Source organism: Cottoperca gobio, chromosome 11 (genome assembly GCF_900634415.1).
Source record: "Cottoperca gobio chromosome 11, fCotGob3.1, whole genome shotgun sequence".
Classification (NCBI taxonomy): Eukaryota; Metazoa; Chordata; class Actinopteri; order Perciformes; family Bovichtidae; genus Cottoperca; species Cottoperca gobio.
In genome coordinates this window covers 21,869,995-21,884,332 of record NC_041365.1, presented here as the reverse complement: position 1 = coordinate 21,884,332, position 14,338 = coordinate 21,869,995, and the positions used below count along the sequence as shown (strand labels likewise).

At 48.4% G+C, this 14,338-nt stretch overlaps 1 protein-coding gene across 2 annotated transcripts in view; it reads right to left on the bottom strand.

Annotated features, from left to right (window-relative positions):
* Positions 1-287: 287 nt before the first annotated feature.
* LOC115015418 (septin-7) overlaps positions 288-14,338 on the bottom strand; it is a 31,701-nt gene continuing 17,650 nt past the window's right edge. The window contains exons 5-15 of one of the 2 annotated variants that reach the window (XM_029442712.1): positions 13,193-13,293; positions 12,963-13,097; positions 11,173-11,290; positions 10,116-10,208; positions 9,919-10,015; positions 6,696-6,747; positions 6,054-6,179; positions 5,785-5,805; positions 1,975-2,110; positions 1,745-1,890; positions 288-1,228 (exon numbers count right to left, since the gene is read on the bottom strand). In XM_029442712.1, the coding sequence (XP_029298572.1) occupies positions 1,192-1,228; positions 1,745-1,890; positions 1,975-2,110; positions 5,785-5,805; positions 6,054-6,179; positions 6,696-6,747; positions 9,919-10,015; positions 10,116-10,208; positions 11,173-11,290; positions 12,963-13,097; positions 13,193-13,293 (1,062 nt within the window). In that variant the 3' untranslated portion in view covers positions 288-1,191. The remainder of the gene's footprint in view (positions 1,229-1,744; positions 1,891-1,974; positions 2,111-5,784; positions 5,806-6,053; positions 6,180-6,695; positions 6,748-9,918; positions 10,016-10,115; positions 10,209-11,172; positions 11,291-12,962; positions 13,098-13,192; positions 13,294-14,338) is intronic. The other variant, XM_029442713.1, reaches the window with a different exon arrangement.

Genomic DNA, 14,338 nt, shown 5'->3' with positions numbered 1-14,338 from the left:
TGATGGCCGGGGGATTCAGATTCAAATCACAACAACCTGTACTTTCACTTTATAACGGTTTTATTGTATTTCTAGCATTTATCACTTATATTATTTTAAGTCTCATATGTAATGGCGGGGGGGGGGGGTTGTATGTCATGTTTTAAGCTACTGGATGCCTGAATGTCCCTAAATAAAGTATCTATCTCCGCTACACATCCAGCAGGAAAGCCTGAAACCAGAGGAGCGACAGTCGCACGTGTTCAGCAGCACATGGGGGCAACAACATTCAGCAAAGACCAGACGTGTTTTTTTTCCCCATCACAATTTTATTATGTGACTTAACAATAAAAACAAGACATTACAAAATACAGATGCAGAACACAAACAGAATGTGTAAAGAAGCCAGTTTGGTGCAGATGTTGATCCACACAAGCTTTCCACATCCCGCCCCGGGAAACATCCCACTCTGCTGGAAATTTAAAACAGAATCTGCAAGAAGTTGAGAATAAACTCACGTAAAAAGCACTTCATGAGCAGTTTCTGGACATTGTTACACTCAGCATGAGTGAAGTCAGGAATACATGTTTGGCTGGAAAACACCGGCTATGATACTGGAAACTAAACGAAACAGTTCCTCTAGCAGGGTCAACACAGAAGGAACAACATCAGCAATAAGAAAATGTTAAACACTGCAATTCATGGTTATACAATGTACATCACAGGACATGGAAGAGGATACCACGGAGGAAATAAAATGTGATATCTAAAGAAGTGAACCGAGAGATACATATATATATATATATATAAAAACACAGAGCCTGAGCTTCAGCCTGACGCTACCTGTGTGCAGGGAGTGGAAGGCCGACCTCCGTTTGGTTTTTGGCATTAAAAAGGACGCAGCACCGAGCCGTGCGGCGTCCAACGTTCCCAAAGGAGAAGGAGAAGAAAGAAAGACTGAACGTTGCTCCCGTTTGTCATGAAGGAACACCGGGTGTGTTGTCTATGAGTCTACGTGTGTGTGTTGGCAGTGCAGGGCTGATAATAAGAGTGTGTAAGGAGGAACACGCTACTGCCCCCTGGCTTCACTTCTCATTGCACAGTAATATGTCAACACGGCGGATGTAGTTGATTGACAGATGCTCTGTGAATCAGCGCTGGCAGGTTGGCAAAAATAATACACTGTAACATCAGAAAGGTCCTCCAGAGTTATTAAAATATCTTCTTCTTTTTGTTCTTCTCCAAGGTCCTGTAAGAACAAGAGGACAGAAGCAACGACTGTGAGAGAGGTTTAGACTACATGTAACATTTATACAAACTAAACCTTTTACTAAAAAGGCTTTTCTCTCTTCTCAGAGACGTCAAGAAGTTTAAGTTATACACACAATAAAAGAGCTGCACGCTACATAAATAATGTGTGGATGATTTATCAGACATCGAGCGAGAAATTAAACGGTATAAAAATGACTAAAACTGGTGTTTCTGGTGTTTCCCTCGACACTGTTGTAGGTTTACAACTAAAACGTGTTCGTGAAGATATTAATGTTTTATTACAAACTAAATCAAAATGTGTCGTCGAGCTCTCCTTGAAGGTCATCGGTTCACACACGAGCCGTAAGATCTTCAGGTGTAACCTCAACTCTGTCATCTCATAGGTGCTTTGTTGACACACTTCTTGGTTTTTGACTCGTGATGTTTGAGAGGTTTTGCTTCCTTGTTGAATACTCGGGCAGAATGAGGGTCGAGCGTGTGATGCTGCGTTTACCTGGAGGCGTCTAGTTTCTGCTGCTCCAGGATCCTCTGCTGCGCCTCCCAGCCCGCCTTCTCCTCGTCGTGCTGCCGACGTCTCTCCTCCAGTTCTCTGTGCTGGGCCTCCAGGTTCTTTTTCATCTGCTCATGACGCCTCTGGAGCTGCACGGACACGGACGCACAGTCGGGAGGTTAACAAAGACTTCATGAAGGAAACACAACCTGATGAAGGTCTGCTGCGTTTACCTCGGCCTCAGAGTCTCGGAGCTTCATCAGCTTCTCCTTCACCTTCATCTCAAACACTTGTTCCATTTCTTGTTCCATCTTCTTCATCTTGGACACGTGGTCCCGCCGCTCCTCCTCCATCTGAGCGAGAGGACTCCTGGAGACACGAGCCAGAGTTTATATAGACCACAAAGCAAGAGTGAAGGACAGGAGAGTGAAGGACAGGAGAGTGAAGGACAGGAGAGTGATGGACAGGAGAGTGAAGGACAGGAGAGTGAAGGACAGGAGAGTGATGGACAGGAGAGTGATGGACAGGAGAGTGATGGACAGGAGAGTGAAGGACAGGACAGGAGAGTGAAGGACAGGAGAGTGAAGGACAGGAGAGTGAAGGACAGGAGAGTGAAAGACAGGACAGAAGAGTGAAGGACAGGACAGAAGAGTGAAGGACAGGACAGGAGAGTGAAGGACAGGAGAGTGAAGGACAGGAGAGTGAAGGACAGGAGAGTGAAGGACAGGAGAGTGAAGGACCAGGACAGGAGAGTGAAGGACAGGACAGAAGAGTGAAGGACAGGACAGGAGAGTGAAGGACAGGAGAGTGAAGGACAGGAGAGTGAAGGACAGGAGAGTGAAGGACAGGACAGGAGAGTGAAGGACAGGACAGGAGAGTGAAGGACAGGACAGGAGAGTGAAGGACAGGAGAGTGAAGGACAGGAGAGTGAAGGACAGGAGAGTGAAGGACAGGAGAGTGAAGGACAGGACAGGAGAGTGAAGGACAGGACAGGAGAGTGAAGGACAGGAGAGTGAAGGACAGGAGAGTGAAGGACAGGAGAGTGAAGGACAGGAGAGTGAAGGACAGGAGAGTGAAGGACAGGAGAGTGAAGGACAGAGGACAGGAGAGTGAAGGACAGGACAGGAGAGTGAAGGACAGGAGAGTGAAGGACAGGAGAGTGAAGGACAGGAGAGTGAAGGAACAGGAGAGTGAAGGACAGGAGAGTGAAGGACAGGAGAGTGAAGGACAGGACAGGAGAGTGATGGACAGGAGAGTGATGGACAGGAGAGTGAAGGACAGGAGAGTGAAGGACAGGAGAGTGAAGGACAGGAGAGTGAAGAGTGATGACAGGAGAGTGAAGGACAGGACAGGAGAGTGAAGGACAGGACAGGAGAGTGATGGACAGGACAGGAGAGTGATGGACAGGAGAGTGATGGACAGGAGAGTGATGGACAGGAGAGTGATGGACAGGAGAGTGAAGGACAGGAGAGTGAAGGACAGGAGAGTGAAGGACAGGAGAGTGATGGACAGGAGAGTGAAGGACAGGAGAGTGAAGGACAGGAGAGTGAAGAGTGATGACAGGAGAGTGAAGGACAGGAGAGTGGAGAGTGAAGGACAGGAGAGTGGAGAGTGAAGGACAGGAGAGTGAAGGACAGGAGAGTGAAGGACAGGAGAGTGAAGGACAGGAGAGTGATGGACAGGAGAGTGAAGGACAGGAGAGTGAAGGACAGGACAGGAGAGTGAAGGACAGGACAGGAGAGTGAAGGACAGGAGAGTGATGACAGGAGAGTGAAGGACAGGAGAGTGAAGGACAGGAGAGTGAAGGACAGGAGAGTGAAGGACAGGAGAGTGAAGGACAGGAGAGTGATGACAGGAGAGTGAAGGACAGGACAGGAGAGTGATGGACAGGAGAGTGAAGAGTGATGACAGGAGAGTGAAGGACAGGAGAGTGAAGGACAGGACAGGAGAGTGATGGACAGGAGAGTGAAGAGTGATGGACAGGAGAGTGATGGACAGGAGAGTGATGGACAGGAGAGTGATGGACAGGAGAGTGATGGACAGGACAGGAGAGTGAAGGACAGGACAGGAGAGTGATGGACAGGACAGGAGAGTGATGGACAGGAGAGTGATGGACAGGAGAGTGAAGGACAGGAGAGTGAAGAGTGATGACAGGAGAGTGAAGGACAGGAGAGTGATGGACAGGAGAGTGATGGACAGGAGAGTGATGGACAGGAGAGTGATGGACAGGAGAGTGATGGACAGGAGAGTGAAGGACAGGAGAGTGAAGAGTGATGACAGGAGAGTGAAGAGTGATGACAGGAGAGTGAAGGACAGGAGAGTGAAGGACAGGAGAGTGATGGACAGGAGAGTGATGGACAGGAGAGTGATGGACAGGAGAGTGAAGGACAGGAGAGTGAAGGACAGGAGAGTGAAAGACAGGAGAGTGAAGGACAGGAGAGTGAAGGACAGGACAGGAGAGTGAAGGACAGGACAGGACAGGAGAGTGAAGGACAGGAGAGTGATGGACAGGAGAGTGAAGGACAGGAGAGTGATGGACAGGAGAGTGAAGGACAGGACAGGAGAGTGAAGGACAGGACAGGAGAGTGATGGACAGGAGAGTGATGGACAGGAGAGTGATGGACAGGAGAGTGATGGACAGGAGAGTGAAGGACAGGAGAGTGAAGGACAGGAGAGTGAAGGACAGGAGAGTGAAGGACAGGAGAGTGAAAGACAGGAGAGTGAAGGACAGGAGAGTGAAGGACAGGACAGGAGAGTGAAGGACAGGACAGGACAGGAGAGTGAAGGACAGGACAGGACAGGAGAGTGAAGGACAGGAGAGTGATGGACAGGAGAGTGATGGACAGGAGAGTGAAGGACAGGAGAGTGAAGGACAGGAGAGTGAAGAGTGAAGGACAGGAGAGTGATGGACAGGAGAGTGATGGACAGGAGAGTGATGGACAGGAGAGTGAAGGACAGGAGAGTGAAGGACAGGAGAGTGAAGGACAGGAGAGTGAAGAGTGATGACAGGAGAGTGAAGGACAGGAGAGTGAAGGACAGGAGAGTGAAGGACAGGAGAGTGATGGACAGGAGAGTGAAGGACAGGAGAGTGAAAGACAGGAGAGTGAAGGACAGGACAGGAGAGTGAAGGACAGGAGAGTGAAGAGTGATGACAGGAGAGTGAAGGACAGGAGAGTGAAGGACAGGAGAGTGATGACAGGAGAGTGAAGGACAGGACAGGAGAGTGATGGACAGGAGAGTGAAGAGTGATGACAGGAGAGTGAAGGACAGGAGAGTGAAGGACAGGACAGGAGAGTGATGGACAGGAGAGTGAAGAGTGATGGACAGGAGAGTGATGGACAGGAGAGTGATGGACAGGAGAGTGATGGACAGGAGAGTGATGGACAGGAGAGTGAAGGACAGGAGAGTGAAGGACAGGAGAGTGATGGACAGGACAGGAGAGTGATGGACAGGACAGGAGAGTGATGGACAGGAGAGTGAAGGACAGGAGAGTGAAGGACAGGAGAGTGAAGGACAGGAGAGTGAAGGACAGGAGAGTGATGGACAGGAGAGTGATGGACAGGAGAGTGATGGACAGGAGAGTGATGGACAGGAGAGTGAAGGACAGGAGAGTGAAGGACAGGAGAGTGATGGACAGGAGAGTGATGGACAGGAGAGTGATGGACAGGAGAGTGAAGGACAGGAGAGTGAAGGACAGGTACTCGTAGATGAATAAGCCGCTGGTCGTATTAAGTTATTAGTTGCAGAGTCAACAGTGGTTAGTATCGGAGTAATGGAGCAAAGCAAGAAGCTGAGCGACAATAATCATCAACCTGATCAGATGGATTACAGACGTCATGTAGAAGATTATCAAATATGACAAATTACTGCCTCTCGTGTGAAATGATGTAACATTAAGGATCAACACATTCAATGAGGTTTAATCAAAGCATCATTCAAATGAATGTAAACATTTCAGAGCGATGCAAGAAATCAGGAAGACGCTCAGAGGTAGGAGTGAAAGGTTGCCTGGAGAAGTTTTGAAGAAGTGAAGTAACACTTACATGCCATCCGCCGTCTCATGCCTAAAAACAAACAAACAAAACGCACAGACCCTTAGCATGCTGGACATGCGTTAGCTTGTGAGACAGACAGCCGGTGGATTAGAGCCTCAGTTAGTACTCAGATTAAACAGCTGATACTGGTGGTCAGTCTGGGGGGGGGGGGGGGGGGGGCAGCTTTAAAGGTTTGGGCTGCTACAGTAACAGCTTGCAGACTTTAATCTGCAGGTCAGAAGCTGCAGACTTTGACACAGACGCACACGTGAACCTACTTGGTGAGCTGTCCCTTGTTCTTGTTGTTGTCCATGCCGTTGTAGGTGACCGCGGCCAGTTTCCTGCTGCGGTAGTTCTCATAGTGAACGTTGTTCGTCACATCCTTCAGGTCCTGCATGTGAGTCCTGGAGGAACAACACGCACATCGACTCTCTAGAAGTACTGATGAGATCTTAACAATACGTTTGCACATTTGTACTTTGCTCCATGTTCAGCCCTGAGCAGAACTCCCCTCACAACACTTTTAATATGCACTGCATACATCCATACAGTACGCACTTTATCTTAGCACCTTGAACTTTGACCCTCAAAGGAATCTGCATCAGAACAGCCAGAAAGCAACATCCTGCTATTTTATTTGTGTGTATTGGAACATTTTCTGGCATACTAAACAGTATGGTAATATGGGTATTGGAACGCACCCCAAGGCCCCTAAAGGCTGAGATACGTCTTTATGTTTTTAAATAATTTACTGCACAATTAGTTTCTTTGGTTGATCTCTGGATATAAATTGGACATAAAGTCCATATTTCATTAAACACACATGAATTATAGGCCGACATTAAATGTACCAAAGACACGTTTCAGCCTGTTGGCTCATCATATGTTCGTAGATATCATATAAAGAATGTGTTGCTGACCTGATGAGCATGTTCCGGAGGATCGTGAAGTCACAGTGCTCCCCGTTCTCCACTGGAAGACAAGCGAAGCAGTTTACACACAAACACATGAAACACAGAACATTATATTCACAATGCAGCTGGTAATTTATAACATTATTACTTACATTAATATTCCTTTAAGTGAATTATAGTTTCAAGTGGGAGAAATCTAAAATAAATATATGTTTAAGACAGTGTGTGTGTGTGTGTGTGTGTGTGTGTATTAATGAATGGAAGTTTTTTGCTCTTTAAATGTTCGGACGGTTTAGGTTTGGAATCTGTAAATAATAAAGTGTGGAAACTTTCCCCCTTGAGCCCCGATGAGTTGGTAAACTAAATGATAAACTCCGATCCTGTTATTAAATCATTTATATTTGTTTTCTTATTCCGTTCTCAGCACATATTAAATAATGAATCTATTCTGTATGATCTTCAGCTCTTTATGCTTAAAGACTCGATTCATTTAACCAACAGGATTATTTATTAATGTGTTCAGTTATATTTTGACTCACTAACATCTTTTTAGAGCCTTTTGCTGGTTTCTACAGGCAACGTGTCCTGATGAGGCTCTTAAAGGCCCTGCAGCGGCACTAATGTGGCTGCAGTACCAGACGCCGTCAGCAGGGGGCGTCACGTGCAGCTGTTTGTGTCTCTCACCACAGTCCTGACTCTGCACTGCTGTGGGAGCTTCTCAGGGCTCTCTCTCTCTCTCCCTCTCTCTCTCCCTCCCTCTCTCCCTCTCTCTCTCCCGCCCTCTCTCTCACCCGCCCTCTCCATATTTGGGCTGACATTTTTGGTATTCCAAAAATCCCTCCCCATGGACGGCAAACACTGGCGGCAAACCAGTTTCATAGTAGCACTCCTACAAGCCATCCACCAGGCCGAGCAGACGACATGCTGAAGACGCTCCGTCAGTAAACACACTGCGGCTGCTCGTCACTGAGCTCAACACTGCATCTCGTCACGCTTTAAACTTCACCACAAAGTGACAGAAGCTTCCTGTGTGCGGTCAAACGGGCTTCATATCCCGAACACAAGCGTCTCATTTCCCACTGGGGGCTCGATGGCGTCGTTCATATGATCAGTAATGCTCTCTTTTAATATAGAGGCTTCATTAGTTCCTGTTCGCTGTCATGACGAGCAGTTCACGAGGGAACACGTAAACATATCAGTTTAAGAGTCTCTGCTCTCTTCCACCAGACTCCATTCACAAAAACAGTCATTTTACCTTCACTGGTTAGTTTGTGTTAAAGTGAATCTGAACCAACACAAACAGAGTCTGGAGTCACTCTGTGCTGTACCTCCTTTAAACCGGTGTTTAAAGACACCAGGTGGTTAAACAAAAGGACACACACGTGTATTAAAGGCCGTGTGGAGTCATCTTATAATCTCCTTGTGCAGCAGGTATAAAAGCCTCCGTTACTGCGCTCACACGTCAGGTTCAAATATTATCTGCAAACCTTTAGAGCGACAGGAGCGACAGAGGAGCGTCAGGAGCGACAGAGGAGCGTCAGGAGCGACAGAGGAGCGTCAGAGGAGCGACAGAAGAGCGTCAGAAGAGCGACAGAGGAGCGACAGAGGAGCGACAGAGGAGCGTCAGAAGAGCGACAGAGGAGCGACAGAAGAGCGACAGAGGAGCGACAGAAGAGCGACAGAGGAGCGTCAGAGGAGCATCAGAGGGGCGACAGAGGAGCGACAGAGGAGCATCAGAGGAGCGACAGAGGAGCGACAGAGGAGCATTAGAGGAGCGACAGAGGAGCGACAGAGGAGCGACAGAGGAGCGACAGAGGAGCGACAGAGGAGCGACAGAGGAGCGTCAGGAGCGACAGAGGAGCGTCAGGAGCGACAGAAGAGCGTCAGGAGCGACAGAAGAGCGTCAGGAGCGACAGAGGAGCGTCAGGAGCGACAGAGGAGCGTCAGGAGCGACAGAGGAGCGTCAGAGGAGCGACAGAAGAGCGTCAGAAGAGCGTCAGAAGAGCGACAGAGGAGCGTCAGAAGAGCGACAGAGGAGCGACAGAAGAGCGACAGAGGAGCGTCAGAGGAGCGTCAGAGGAGCGTCAGAGGAGCGACAGAGGAGCGTCAGAGGAGCGACAGAGGGGCGACAGAGGAGCGTCAGAGGAGCGACAGAGGAGCGACAGAGGAGCATCAGAGGAGCGACAGAGGAGCGACAGAGGAGCATCAGAGGAGCGACAGAGGAGCGACAGAGGAGCATTAGAGGAGCGACAGAGGAGCGACAGAGGAGCGACAGAGGAGCGACAGAGGAGCGACAGAGGAGCGAGAGAGGAGCGAGAGAGGAGCGACAGAGGAGCGACAGAGGAGCGACAGAGGAGCGACAGAGGAGCGACAGAGGAGCGACAGAGGAGCGACATCGACCCGCCAACTGTCTTTATTACTTCACATTTAGTCAAATCTGAATAAGAAATGTTTTTTCATTCAGTTCACTGATTCATCAGTTTCAACACATTAAAGAATAAATCCAGCGTTCAGGTTTAATCTGAAGTCGCAGGAACATTAAATTGTAACGATGGTTTTGCAGTTTTCTATAAACAGTTTCTCCGTTAAATAATTACCAGAGAAACATTCTGCACATGAACTATGAAATACTTATTGACCTGACGTCATTTGTGCTCTTGGTTTGTATTTTATTTCTCTTTAGAATTTATGGTTTTAAAGCTTAATCCAAATCCTTGTCTGTGCGTGTGTGTGTCTGTGCGTGTCTGTGCGTGTGTGTGTGTCTGTGCGTGTCTGTGCGTGTGTGTGTGTCTGTGCGTGTCTGTGCGTGTGTGTGTCTGTGCGTGTGTGTGTGTCTGTGCGTGTCTGTGTGTGTGCGTGTCTGTGCGTGTGTGTGTGTGCGTGTCTGTGCGTGTGTGTGTCTGTGCGTGTGTGTGTCTGTGTGTGCGTGTCTGTGTGTGTGTGTGTCTGTGCGTGTCTGTGCGTGTGTGTGTCTGTGCGTGTCTGTGCGTGTGTGTGTCTGTGCGTGTCTGTGCGTGTGTGTGTTTGTGCGTGTCTGTGCGTGTGTGTGTGCGTGTGTGTGCGTGTGTGTGCGTGTGTGTGTGTGTGCGTGTGTGTGTCTGTGTCTGTGTGTGCGTGTGTGTGCGTGTGTGTGCGCGTGTGTGTGTCTGTGTGTGTCTGTGTGTGTCTGTGTGTGTCTGTCTGTGTCTGTCTGTGTCTGTCTGGAATGAGTTGCCCCCCGCCCTCTCACCTTCAGCCACCCCCCAGGGGTATTGCCTGCCGCGCACTCGCTTCCCGTTGACCTCGATGATGGTGTTGCTGCCGACGACAGCGAGGGGTAAACGATCCTGCGGAGAGAAGAAGAGACAACTGTTGCAGAGCTCACGGTGCAGCACAATCATCCAGTGATGAAGAACGGCTTCACTCAGTCGTGGGGGAGGAACAGACCTTGATTCTCCGGACCAGCTTCATCTCCTCTTCATCCTCCGTCTCCGGGAACTCGTAGATTTTTATTTTGTGCTCCTGGATTTCTTTCATGATCTGCGGAGGAAACGGTGAAATGGAAAATCAGATGCGATGTCGTCGAGCTGCATGTGAGACAACCGGTGCAGAAACATGAGCGGCTTCAGGTGCTGTTCAACTTACTGTTTCCAGCTCTTCCTCTTATTTATCTTTTATTGTTATTTATCTTTTTATTGTTATTTATCATTTTATTGTTGTCATTTCTTATTTGTATTATTTTAAACTTTGAACTGCAGGACTGTACGAACGGTGCTTTTTAAATAAAGATGAGTAAACGCACTTTTGAGGGACCGACACCACAAATGTGAACACGTGCATCACCATCCTCATCATCACCATCCTCATCACCATCATCCTCACCATCTTCAACATCCTCATCACCCTCATCATCATTCTCACCATCATCTCATCACCATCCTCATCATCACCATCACCCTCATCATCCTCACCATCATCCTCACCCTCATCTTCACCATCCTCATCACCCTCATCCTCATCACCATCCTCCTCACCACCATCCTCATCACCACCACCCTCATCATCCTCCTCACCACCATCCTCATCACATCTAACTTTGTTACTAGAAATGCAAAAAAGAAAATAGTTTAAGATTAAAAATAGTCAGAATTCCTTCGCTCCCTCAGAAACCAACGTTATATTTATATACGACTTCTTTCTGCGGCTCGTTTCCGAAGCGATTTCTTTCTAAGTTTTGTTTTGCTAGTCGGCAGGTTCAATCGTTAGCGACCTACGATGTGGATTATTACATTGAAGTATTAAAAGGTTTTTGTTTACATGAGCGATTGTGTCGATGACATGATGTTACTTCTTTGAGGAGGGACTTCAGTCGCTACGCGTGCTAACAGAACGTATCGTTTGTACGAACCCTGTAAATAAATAGGATTCGTGGAGGAGCTGAAACACAAAGCTGTGGTCGTCTACAGTAAACCTGGAATCATTCAGCCACATTAAACGCACTGACCTGGTTCTTGAACTGTTGACACTCCTCAGGAGTCATCGTGTCGGCTTTGGCGATGAGGGGGATGATGTTCACCTTTTCATGCAACCTCTTCATAAACTCGATATCGAGGGGCTTCAGTCTGAGGAGGAAGTAAAGAAACGAGCGTCAGGGAGCGGCGGAAACTGTGAACATCAGGTTTCAGGGCTCGGCTGACCTCAAACTGCACATCTGGATGCAGCAAACAGCAAACCTGTGTGGGTTCTGAATATATGACGGTGAATTAGGGTTAAAAAGAACTGCCCTCAAATCAGTTCTTCTGAATAAAGTCTCAGTCAGGTGCTTCTGATAATATGATGATTCTCAGATCCAATCCAGAAACAGCAGCGTCTGTGGTGTAATGAGGTTCATCCAACCAAAGTGAAGCCACATGATATACACACACACACACACACAAGTGTGTGTAGCCGTCAGCAGCAGTTCACTCTTAAAGTAGCTGCACAGAAAACAAATCTAATGTTTCAGTATTTTATAATCAACTCTTAATTTAAAGTTTGTTGGCAGGAAAATGTTTGTGATTTTTTTCCCCCAAATGTTGACAAATGGTCTTTGCTGATAATGTAACGTGCATGCGTTACTACTGTTAGTATAATATATATAAGTCCTCTCCACATTAAGACGCATCTTTTGAATGCATGCAGAACTTTTGGAAAAGCTGACATCTTTATCCACATGCATCAAATAAATTAAAGGCTTTGAGTTTGTCTTAACACCAGATTAACAAATACAACCAGGCTAATAACCCCCTGTAGTCTGAGCTGGGAATTACGCACTTAAAAAGGCCAATGCTGGTAAAACACTAGTGCAACCATGACACACACACGAGCGCACACACGCAGAGATCCGGGGCAGATGTTGGTCAGTAATCACAGTCTGTGTGTGTGTGTGTGTGTGTGTGTCAGGGGCCAGAGCCAAGACACAGATGGGAGGACTGGGGGTCTCTGGGTCAGCGGGCTCAGGACAGATTATGTTCCTGCAGGTCGGAGTTTGGACCATGAGAACGAGGCAGCGACACCAGTAACCCTCCACAGACGTATGTGGAGAACTCTGGCAAACATCTCGTGTCGTTTTGTTTTTCAGCTTTGAGAAGCAAATAAATTAATTCTAGTTTCATCCAACTGCGAACAAAAACCAGAATCAAGCATTTCCTTTTCTTTGGCATGTGAAGCTGCATAACTCTGCATGTCCCGAGTGCGTGTTCTTTATCCGCTCGTTACACGGCTGAGTTCAACCTCACCTTGGAAGCACTTCTGCGTTTTTATCTTCATAAATAAAAAGAGACTTGAAAGTATTAACTATTCCCGCCCGCAATATCTTAGCTTCCCGTCTCCATCTGTGGCTGCAGGACACACGTCTCAGTGCTGAGGACTTCAGTCTCCCGTACAGCGACAGCTTTTAAACACACGTCCACATTTAGGAGGTCATGACCTGACAACACATCAGATTACTGAGACCTCCACACTGAGCGTGCAGCTCGTGAAGCTGAATAATCAACACTAGAAATCTCTAAAGGTCCATATAAAAGTCCTGCAGTGAGAATAAACAGATCTAACTAGCACCACTGTGACCGCTGATAGCAATCAACGCTTCGACGACGGTCACCGTCTTCCAGCTATGAATGCTACATTAGAGAAGCAGCAGATGTCACCTTCCAGAGACAGGAAGTTAAAGTGTTCCACGCGTCTTCGTGTGAAACCAGCCTGAACACGCGTTGCAGTAAATCCCATCATCAGAGGGACTCCTGTCGTACGTACCCGTGTCCGGACGGAGCGATGAAATAGAGGCAGCACTGCACTCTGCTGTCCGGCATCTGCCGTCTGTTGACTCGGGACTCGGCGTTGAGGTAATCCTCAAACTTACTGTCGATGTAGTCGATGACTGGCTGCCAGCTGAGGACCACACGTGGTTCACATCAACACAGGGATGCACGTAGTATATTATATTATATTATATGAACTTAAATTACTACGACAGATGAGCTCACCAGTTACTGTTGTCAACTGCATCACCGAAGCCGGGCGTGTCAACGATGGTGAGCAGCAGGTGCACGCCGCCTTCCTTTACCAGAACCTTCGACTGCTCCACCTGCAAAGACACAAACTTACTGTAAAACTCTGCTTTAAACAAGTGCAGGCTCTCAACCTATTCCTGCGCCAAACACATGCATCTCCACACGGCACGCGTTTGTTCAAATGTACTTACGACACGCAGCACGCGATACTTTGTGCCAAATACTAGTTTAGAATTTACTCTTTACTTCCAGTTTGCAGACAACTCAGTTTTCTACCCGTGACGAGAGAGAACACGCGTGACGAGAGAACACGCGTGACGAGAGAGAACACGCGTGTGGAGAGGAGAACACGCGTGGAGAGAGAGAGGAGAACACGCGTGGAGAGAGAGAGAGAGAACACGCGTGGAGAGAGAGGAGAACACGCGTGGAGAGAGAGAGAGAAACTACGCGTGGAGAGAGAGAGAGAACACGCGTGGAGAGAGAGAGAACACGCGTGTGGAGAGAGAGAGAAACACGCGTGGAGAGAGAGAGAGAACACGCGTGTGGAGAGAGAGAGAAACACGCGTGGAGAGAGAGAGAGAACACGCGTGGAGAGAGAGAGAACACGCGTGGAGAGAGAGAGAACACACGCGTGGAGAGAGAGAACACGCGCGGAGAGAGAGAGAACACGCGCGGAGAGAGAGAGAACACGCGTGGAGAGAGAGAACACGCGTGGAGAGAGAGAGAGAACACGCGTGGAGAGAGAGAGAGAGAACACGCGTGGAGAGAGAGAGAGAGAACACGCGTGGAGAGAGAGAACACGCGTGGAGAGAGAGAGAACACGCGTGGAGAGAGAGAACACGCGTGGAGAGAGAGAACACGCGTGGAGAGAGAGAACACGCGTGGAGAGAGAGAACACGCGTGGAGAGAGAGAACACGCGTGGAGAGAGAGAACACGCGTGGAGAGAGAGAACACACGCGTGGAGAGAGAGAACACACGCGTGGAGAGAGAGAACACGCGTGGAGAGAGAGAACACGCGTGGAGAGAGAGAAAACACGCGTGGAGAGAGAGAAAACACGCGTGGAGAGAGAGAACACGCGTGGCGCTCAGCGACTCCTGACAGACTTCCCAGTGACTGA